Raw genomic sequence first — 10,856 nt, forward strand, 5'->3', positions numbered from 1 at the left:
TCTAGAGAAAAACTATCGAGCTCTAGATGCTTATTTCCACTTGAATGCATCTCCTGGACCATTGTGCACTGGTGTAGTCCTCATCAACGCTGTTTGAGTCTCTTCCGCGATTCTCGAGAATGATAAAGCAGCTTCATCTCCCCACACCCTTTTGACGTGGGACTACGTCTAACCGGAGTATATGGGGGGTAAAATGAAAACCTAAACACAGAACATGCAGGAAAAAATGAAAGATTCCGAATGCTTATATCTCGAACATTTCTTACTGGATCGGAAAGATGTTTGCCTCAATTGATAGGGAATATTTCTACGCTTCTATCGAAATTAATAAAATGTTATTTTTCATTAGATAAACAATTGAATAACTGTAAAATGTTAAGCGTTATCTAAACGCCCTAACTGCCTCGTTTTGATTGGCCCGATTTACGGTTTCCTTAACACAGCCATCAAAACCAAGCAGCCTTGGGGATATCGGCATTGCAAACACATGAAAATTGGAGGTATTTTTGTTCCGACTGAGTGTTTTTCCCTAACACAGACTTCAAATCCATGGATCGTAGGGAAATTTGCATTGCAAATACATGCAGGTCGGGGGTAATTTTGTTCCGACTGAAATATGTTTCCCCAACACAGACTTCAGAACCAAGATCGGCTTTGCAAACAAATGCAAATTGCTTGTACTCGCTCGCCTTTGTGCAAACTAGAAAATGTTTCCGTAACACGGTCTCCTAAACTTATGAACCTGGGAAAATCGTGCAGAGACTAGAGGTGAATGAACTTTCAAGTATAAATACTCTATAGTATAAAAAAAAAAGAAGTTGAATTTGTTGATTCATGCAAGCTGGGGGTACTTTTTTGCACTTCGAAAAGTGTTTTCCCAACATGGATTACAAAAGCGGGTACGAACACAACGCTTTGGCTTGGTTATTCAAGATTGCATTGAAGGATATGCCTTCATATGTTCGGTGTTAAGTCAGAGTGGACCAAGTCGCAAAATTTAAAATTTCGAGTTATTGATTACATTATGTTAAATATCGACGCACTTGTCAAAATTGAAACTGAGTGTCTGAAGTTTATCAAATCAAACAAATTCACTGTGCGAGAAGTACATACTTGAGAGATGCAAACTTCAGAAAGAAACGTAAAATAAAATTTCGTTTGATCATTCTTCCGTTCACATATTTCGTCCTAGGCATCATACCGAACGTAAAAGAACTGTCATTAAATTTACTTGTAACGAAGAACATAAAATATCACAATGCATGAATTGACCTTACATGTCATTATACAATCTTTTTACTCAGAAAGCAAATATATTGAAGTCAATTGAATTCGGAAATTGTTTCATTCAATCAAAAATTCAATCAATACAAACGAATGATTGCTAAGCTAAGGTAGTTCCACATCAACCTTGCGGTTATGTAATAGATATAGCCCACCCATTTTTTTCTTCCATAATACGAAAAATTGTTTTTGCAAAACTATGAACAAAAATATAAAACTAAAAAAAAAAATCTCTATCTATGTAAAGGTTGTACTTCAAAAAAATGCAACACTTTCTTTTGTGTATAACTTTGTATTGCATGGGTAAAAATTGATAAAATTTTTGGGTAAAACTAGTTTAAAGTCTGTCTACATATGTGCAAAATGTTGTCACAATCTGTCAATTGGTTATCGAGATGGCTTTCAAGCAAGAAGTGCTTCGACAAAAAATTATGGGCGCAGTAGTGGCAAGTTCAGGCCGATGGATCGCGAAGCAGATGGGAATCGACCATTCGACCGTTCAAGTAGATCCAGACGACCAGGGTTGCCAATAGTATTTAAAAAAAAACTAGAAGATTGTTTTCAAAAAAACTGGAAGAAATCTGGATCCTATAAAATCGTTTTATTTTAGGAAGATCGGGTTTGATTGTTCTTAAGATGATATGCTTTATAAATGAAATTTACTTCAGAGCTTCGTGCAGTATTTATATGCAGTTTTTTTTTATCTGTTTTATAGTGACTTTCAACTCATTTGGCTGGTTCGTCACTTTTTACTTCCAATTTTTGGAAGAATGTCGGGAGTGAGAATTGAACTCGTGACCTTTAGCGTGAGAGGCATGGATGTTACCACTACGCCAGATCGCCTCCTGTTATATGCAGTTCATAAAATAACAAAATAAACCATTGAGTAATTATATCATTCGAGCAAATCAAAATGACGTTTCCCACAACTCGAACATTACTGTTAAAAAATATTTGAAGAGCATTTTTTCTAAAACCTGTAGAAAGAAGGGGTTTTTTCGGGCAAAACTTGAAAAAATCGCCATAAAATCACTAATAGAAGATCGTCGTAAAACTGCCTCAATCGTCCCACAATGTTATTCCAATACGAATATAATTTTTTAATTCTTTTTATTATTTTATTATCTTTAACATAACTGATCAAGATATAGGAAGGATGAGGGAGGATTACCTCTCTAAAGATTTTCCTGTCTTTTTGAAACGCAGAATCTGTAGTTCTAGTTGATAGATTTTTTGGGATTCATACAGAATTTAATGATTTTTTTTTCAAATGATATACGTTCCAATATTAGTTATGGTTCGATGTCAATAATACTTCTTTCCCATCTCACCTGTTTTATTCATTGAGTCACTACATTTTGACATACATATTTAGCGTCATGTCCTGCTTTCACAAGTTCGATGAGAAAATCCAAAAGCTTGTACCGTCGGTTAGCGTTACAATTGATAAATAACACTGTTTGCCTTTCTCGTACTAAAGCACATACTAAAAACATATGGGAAGCACAAACTGAAAAAAAAAATTAGAAATTGTTCGCGTCATGAAAATTGTCCAAATCTGAGTGCTTTTTGCTCAGACATTACATGGGGGATTCTTAATATGTTTGTACTTATCGAATGCACCTAACAGTCTATTGGAATTTAATTAGAAAATTTCCCATAGTTAATAGCGAATGGGAAATAGCGTTGAAAATAAAGCTTCTAATTTCCCATATATTTATGTTGTTTCCCTAATACGGACAAGACAGGGTTAGATCTAATCCGCATCAGCGAAACATATTGCGGTCTGCACATTTATAGTTATCTTTCGCACAATCCAGAGTGAATTTACTGATATTAAATGATGTTAACTTGATTCATGAAGTATTGAAGCTCAAGCCATTGAAAATATTGAATTCGTCCGCAACAAGATGGCTCTTACTGGAATCCGTCGTTAGACATAACCGGGAGATGTTCAACAACAACCGGAACCAAATAGTGAAACTAATTTTAAATCATTTGAACGACTCGATAACCAAACCTGTTTGTTAACTACTGATTTTTAAGTTGAACAAAACAAACTGAAACATCCAAATCACTCAGATTAATCTCAGATTCAGAAACCAGCATAATTTTCCTCTCTCGAGCTACATCTGTACAGAATAATACAAAATTCTAAGGAACCTGGATTGAACTTTGGAAATTTAGAACATCATCTAAGGAAGCCAAATATATCAACATCGATATTGAATTATAGAGAAAGAAGCTATTGAACTATGCGAGAGAAGAAAAATAACCTTTTAGACTGATTGCGGAATCGTCAAACGTTTGAGCGACGAAAGCTCGAACAAAACATATAAACTCAAATAAAAACATACCCAATTATTTTTTTAGAATGAATAAATTCTATTAAAACTTATCCATAACCTAAGCATATGATCATATGCTGTGATTTATACTGAAACTAAGTGGTACTAATGCTAAAATTATTTCTCAAAATTGTTCTTATACTTTTAAAAAATATATCAATACAAGTTTCCTGAGAGAAAAAAAACCTAAATGAAAAGTAGTTTAAAGATCAAAAACACAGCTTATTGTGGATGAAACTGGATGATATTTTGAAAAAATCTGGAAGATTTTAGGATTTAACTGTTTGACTGGATCGAGAAAAACGACTGGAAGAATCCAGCTTAAACTGGAACATTGGTAACGCTGCAGACGACCCACAGACAAGCTGGTAGGGGAAGAAAGGCGAAGACGACCGACCGAAAGTGTGGGATTATTTCAAGTGCAATCCGGACTATTCGGACCAAATGGACCGAATTACCGCGAGTGGTTGGTGCAGCCAAAATGCATCGTAATGGACGACGAGACGTACATTAGAGCGAACGCCAAGCAGATCCCCGGGCTTTCGTTTTTCGTCGGCTAGTCCTACCTGGATGTTCCAGAGAAGTTCCGGAAGAAGAAGGTCGACAAATGTTCCAAGAAGTAATGGTTGGACAGGCGATCTGTGTGTGCAGCAAATTCAGCAAGCCGTACATAACGACCGGCACCATCAACGACCAAACACCTAAAGAAGAAGAAGAAGTGGTACGAAGTCAACGATGTCCGCCAAACTCGTCAAATATTCTGGGAAATTATGAATGGAAAGCCCCGTGAAACATGGAAGGTCTTCAAAAAACGACCAGGATTTGGACAAAGAGTGGATGTAAGTATGTAAGAAAATAGCACAAGTGCTGCACAGTATTTAATGGGTAGCGTTAAGTCCAAGTTGCGGACGTTTAGTCTAGAAGAGGAGGTAGAATAAACCAACTTTGCAAAAACATAGCTAATATGTGTTTATATACAGACAAACTTTTTTTTTGCGGGGGATAGGGACCGCACAAAAAAAGTCGCATAAAAAAATCTTGCAAAACTTCACCAGCAGCTTCAAAAAATCGTGTTCGCTACACATTTTGAAAAAAGAACTTTTTTTGTGCGGTAGATAGAGACCGCATAAAAAAGAAAATAAGTCAAATCCACGCCATTCACCGTTCAATTTCCTTTTGTTTCCCTGCTTTGCGATGGGACACTTTGCCTTTTTGGTCGCGTGGCTGTTTTGTGTTTTTAGTTGCATGTCGAAACGTGTTGCTGTTAGGAATCATATCATTCTAAAACTTAGAAAAACTTAGAGCATTTGATGAGAGGAGGGGAATGATCTCAGAAGTGGATAATTGAGACGCAAATATGCTTTTTTCGCACTGAAATGCATATAAACCATCGAAAAAAAATTAAATGAACCATAACTTCGTCAAATATGCTTCTTTTCATACACCGCACAAAAAAATTCGCACAGAAAAAACCGCACAAAAACAGGTTTTGCTGTATTCTCTGAAAGTTTCTCTTCGACTGCGGATTGTTTAGTATTTCGCTCAAAAAACGCTAAACTTCGCTGTCAGTAGTAAAGTTTATATTTAGTTAACACTGGCCTTCAATTTAGTTGATCTTGGAATGATTGAGTATTTTTTTTATCTTTATTTAGGAGACTTTCAGTCGTAGGCTGGTTCGTCTCTGTGCCAATGATTGAGTATGTCGCATAATATTGATCTACAGTAAAACCTGTTTTTGCTCGGTTTTTTTCTGTGCGATTTTCTGTTCTTGTGCGGTTTTTTTTTTGTGCGGTGTATGAAAAGAAGCATATTTGACGAAGTCATGGACCATTTAGTTTTTTTCGATGGTTTATATACATTTCAGTGCGGAAAAAGCATATTTGCGTCTCAATTATCCACGTCTGAGATCATTCCCCTCCTCTCATCAAATGCTCTAAATTTTTCTAAGTTTTTACATGATATGATTCCTAACAGCAACATGTTTCGACATGCAACTAAAAGCACAAAACAGCCACGCGCAACTGAAAAGGCAAAGTGTCCCATCGCAAAGCAAGGAAACAAAAGGAAATGGAACGGTGAATGGCGTGGATTTGAGTGATTTTCTTGGAGGAAACTTTTTTTATGCAGTCCCTATCTACCGCACAGAAAAACTTTTTTTTCCTAAATGTGCACCGAACACGATTTTTTAAGCTACTGGTGAAGTTTTGCACGATTTTATTATGCGACTTTTTTGTGCGGTCCCAATCCCCCGCACAAAAAAAAGGTTTGCCTGTACTTGCAAATGAAAAAAAGAAACAAATAATATACTTGCTTGATTGAATATTTTTGGCAGACTTCGCCTCTCCGATTGTTCGATTTTGGGAGGCTTGTTGGCAGGCCTTTCGTGAATGAGCTACACCATAAAATGTTCCCCTACATGCGATGCCGATATAATAATTTTATTCCTTCTTCTTATCATCGACCGTAGCATTCTCAGGCGCTCTCGTAACATTCCTCCACACTTGGTGACGCTGTGAGTTTTATCACTTTAACATGGGATCCCAGATGGTAGATACGGACAAAATATACTTATGCTATTCACATTTTTTATGTAAAATTGCTTTAAACTAAATAAAAAAATGTTCAGACAAATTGTTTATTCAAGCTCGTATCGCGCATGTTTGTCAATATAATTTTTTAACTTAAATGGCGACGAAAGATTTGCCCACTATTTAGCCTATCGTTTTCACCATAGCTAATTGATAAGAGAGCACAGCTGGAACATTTCTTCATTCTCAAAGAACAACAGTTTCAGTAGTGCACTAAAATGCGATTGCAGCTGCACGATAAACATCGTAAAAAGTTTATCATGTTTCGCAAACCGATTCTTCTGTTTGGTTTAATATGTATCCTAAGTATTGCAAATCGATGTGAAGCGATAGTTGGTGGGATTCAGGCGTCATCCCCACCGATCGATGATCCAGTGGTGTTTGTGAGATACGTTGGAAGATCCGCCCGTGTAGAGGGCACCCGAAGCCGTCAGACGGGTTTGTATTCATTCCGAGGCATACGTTATGCGGAAGCTCCCACTGGAGAACATCGATTCCAGAGACCGAGATTTCAAAGATTAAGCGGAGATATTGACGCAATACATAATGGCCCACCTTGTCCACAGCCAGAGCCAAACAATCCGCACCGAGTGATTGGAAACGAAGATTGTTTACTGCTCAACATATACACTCCTCAAATGCCCGATGAAACAACCGGTTTGCCGGTGGTGGTGTGGATTCACGGCGGAGGCTATCGGTATAGGTCGGCGGCACAATATGGAGCAGAGCCGTTGACACAAAATGGAGTAATATTCATCCCGATTCAGTACCGTTTGGGATCGTTCGGCATCATAGGTGACGGAAGTCGTGATTTTTCCGGTAATCTGGCGTTGCTTGATATGGCGACTGCTGTGCGTTGGGTGAAGGATTACATTTCATGGTTCGGAGGTGATCCTAATCAAATTAAGGTGATTGGGCAAGGTTCGGGTGCAACAGCGGCCATGGTGCTGTCTTCCGCAACAATGGCTCGAAGCTCAATTAGTGGTGTGGTTGCAATGTCAGGATCCCCATTGCAACCAAATGCATACGATTCAGAACCCACGACATCGTTGGATGAGATTGTTTCGAAACATAATTGTTCAGCGGGTAACGAGACCGAGATTGTGAAGTGTATGAGGGGAAGATCGGCTGAGGATATTATCAAAACCGATAGCGAGCTACAAGTTAGTCGACTCAGTGGGCAAAACGTTGTCAAATCATTAAGTGGTCACGTTGGTGTAGCTCCGAGCGTGGAACAGAAGGATGACGGTCGTGGATTGTTGGGTATGCTCACCGATAAGCCGGAAATCTTTATCAAAAAAGGAAATGTCTTCTCTATTCCTCTGCTAATTGGTGTTACGAAAGATGAAACAGCCAATGGCATAGATATCAAAGAAATTGAATCTGTCTTCTCAACAGCTACAGACTTTCTGCAAAGCACAAGCAAAATTGTTGGATTGGATAATTTTTTGAACCTCAACAAGTCCGTTGATCTTTTGGATTCTCTTGGCGGTGTATTAAATTTGCAGCGATATTTGGAAGTGCCGAAGTCGTGGAATGTTACGCAGATATTTTCCAAGCTCGTTGAGGCAACAACCGATGCCGTATTCAACCTTCCGGCGGTCGTGACCGCCCAACTGTGGAGTGATTCATCCAAAGCATATTTCTACAGCTTCGAGCACAGATCTGATAACACCAAAGGTAGTGATTTTTTGACGGGACTTCCGCTAGTCTCGAAAGTTAGTTCCGAAAAGCAGAAGGAAACCGTTGCCCATGGTGATGAACTTGGAATACTTTTCGATACACACGACATCTTTGGAAACCCAGTTGAGCGAGCATCCTTGAAATCTAAGCGGGATCTTAACGCAAGGCAAACTTTTGCTACCTTTATTGCCAAATTTGCGCACATGAATGCCAGCAACCTTAGAGATGATAGTCTGTTCAAACCATTCTCTAGTAAGGGTACACCCTACATTCGGATTGGGGAACAGATTACTTCGGCGAACGATTTTAGGTTTGTATTGAAATAATGAGAGTGTATGTGAGTGTATCATTATTTACATCTGTTTCAGATTTTGTCAGCTATCACTCTGGGGAGCAAAGCTGGAAGCTTTGAAATCAGTGTCTTGCAAGTTTCTAGGTGACGGTCTCGGAAATTTGAATAGAGTTGTAAGCGGATTCACAGGGCTTCTGAGTGGTGTCCAACGCCCCGCATCGACGTCTTCGAAGCTGTTGGGGGTATTTTAATTGAGTATAGAGTATGAGTAGTTTCTCTTACATCTAACATTTCATGGATAATCGTTCGAAATTAGCCAATGGGCACATTATTTCATGAGATTATCTATACTGTGGCATTTTATCTGTATTGTTTAGTAAAGTATAATAAATACCACTTTCGAGAACTAATTTTGATTGTAGAAACTACACTAATACGTGAAAAGATGAACCACTGGAATGGTTATACCATAATCGTGGAACATCTACCAAAGATAGAAGCCTCATAGAAGCTTTATAGGCTTTTAGATGACTTGGCGGTCGCTTTCCGTTTGGGTTCCCCCTGATCCAGTCTCATTGGTCAAGTAAAAGTTCAAAAAGTTCAGGCCCTTAACATCTTATCCAGAATTCTTATCCCTACCTCCCCGCGATGTCGACAGGGGTACGAGTAACCGTAGTGAAGATCGGTTATCCAACCCCGGTGGGATTTTTATTTATTTATTTATTTATGTTTATTCGTCAATAGGTTCGAAGCCCCAATGGTAATATTGGTATATAAATTTACTTTACATAAATAATCTTACATTTTAAAAAAATTGCATTGCTTGAGAAAGTTGTCCAATGTCAAGGTCTAAAAACATTACAAATTTCCGCATAATACAAACACGAGACAAGTTAAAGTCAAACATAGAAAATACACGGTTGAAAATGCGCAGCAGGCCAGTGACAGAACCGTAAGCACTATAATTCGTTCGCTGAGTGAGAAACCAAAGAAGCACACCATTCCGAAGTTGCCTTGGGCGAGCCAGAAGATTGGTCCTTTGGAGAATTGCAGGACAGTCGATTCTTGAAGTTAAAACGTCAGCTATCACCATGGCTCGGGCAGTGTTCCTACGCACTTCCAGAGTGTCTAAGTTGATAAGCTGACAGCGGCTTTCATAGCTGGGTAGACTATGCGGATTTCGCCACGGTAGTAAGGGTAGAGCGTATCGAATAAACCATCGTTGCACGTTTTCGATGCGATACACGCTGTTCTGGTAGTACGGGTTCCAGACGGCAGTGCAATACTCCAATATGGAACGAACGAGGCCACAGTAAATAACCTCCAAACAGTAAATGTCTGTGAATGCTTTCGTCGTTCGAAGAATAAATCCTTATTGTCTCGATGCCTTGTTAACGATATATGCGATGTAATCCTTGTATGTGAACTGTGCATCCTGAAGCACACCCAGGTCGTTAACGCACTTCACGCGAGGTCGAAGAAGATTGGATTTCGTTTCCTTGCAAACGACACAACCGAGCATTTACTGGGATTCAGTATCATCCTATTCACCTCGCACCAAGCTGCAAAGGACTCCAGTTGCCTCTTGAGGAACATGGCGTCATCGATCGATCTGATGTGGCTAAAGATTTTCAAGTCATCTGCGTAAAGTAATCGTGGACCCTTTAGAAAATTATTGCAATCATTGAAGTGACATAGAAATACAAGCGGACCGAGATGGCTGCCCTGTGGTATAGATGGCAGAACTACGAGTTCAAGCATCTTCGACGTGGCGCATAGGCTGGAAATTCCCCTGTAGTTGTCAGCTTTGAGAATACACTCATCGTTAACGAGAATTCGGCTCAACATAACCTCATTAACCGGAACATTCCAGGCGGCTGTCGATACTTCTTCGGGTGATAGCGTGGCATTATCGAACATTCCCGAGAATTTGAGTGCAAAAAGTCGTCGAATATCTTCTGTGTCCGTCGCGATTTCCTTTTTGTACAACATTGATGACGGCAAGCCGCATTCCTTCCGTTGATCGTTGACATATTTCCAGAAGGCCTTCGGATTTGATTTTAGCTTTTGCTGGATGCATGTCTGATGTTTAGCAAAGCTACGTCTACTTTGTGATTTATACATTTGGTTCATTCTACGGTAGTGTTCTCTAAGCGGTAGCACAACGTGATTCGCAGAGCGACACACTTTTGCTCTGGAATACTGACTGAGTGCTGCTCTCTTCAGGGTCTTCAGTTGTCTGAGCTCTTTTGTCATTCACGGAACATGGTTGCCAGTGAAATACTGTTTCAGAACATGCCTGTCGATCACATAGCCGAGAATATGCGAATAAGTCTGCACCACGAGGTCAATATCTTCCTTGTCAAGAACACTATTCCAATCAACACTCGATAATACAGCGCACATGTTTCGATATCAGCTTTGAAGAAATTATAGTGGACGGGAACAGTAGTTGATTCGAAAGTAGTGAGTGCCTTCGTGTTAACGAATAGCAGCAGAGGTGGATGATGAGGAACGTGTGTTTGGTTGTGTTGACAGGAAAGGGAGCCTATCCGAGCCTCTGTTCACCATGGAGGTGTCGCTCAAAACAGCATATATTCCCCATGCCAGGAGAGGCTGATCACTGTCTTCGTACAAACGAAGTTTCAAAAATGAGCTGTA

General features: G+C 39.4%; 1 protein-coding gene across 1 annotated transcript; it reads left to right on the forward strand.

Annotated features, from left to right (window-relative positions):
• The first annotated feature begins 6,420 nt into the window (after positions 1-6,420).
• LOC129765315 (carboxylesterase 1E-like) lies at positions 6,421-8,605 on the forward strand. The gene is made up of 2 exons (XM_055765491.1): positions 6,421-8,213; positions 8,272-8,605. Exons 1-2 carry the CDS (start codon positions 6,439-6,441, stop codon positions 8,444-8,446), a joined length of 1,950 nt encoding a protein of 649 aa, XP_055621466.1. The 5' UTR covers positions 6,421-6,438; the 3' UTR covers positions 8,447-8,605.
• The last annotated feature ends 2,251 nt before the right edge of the window (positions 8,606-10,856 follow it).

This window comes from Toxorhynchites rutilus, chromosome 2 (genome assembly GCF_029784135.1).
Source record: "Toxorhynchites rutilus septentrionalis strain SRP chromosome 2, ASM2978413v1, whole genome shotgun sequence".
NCBI classification, from domain to species: Eukaryota; Metazoa; Arthropoda; class Insecta; order Diptera; family Culicidae; genus Toxorhynchites; species Toxorhynchites rutilus.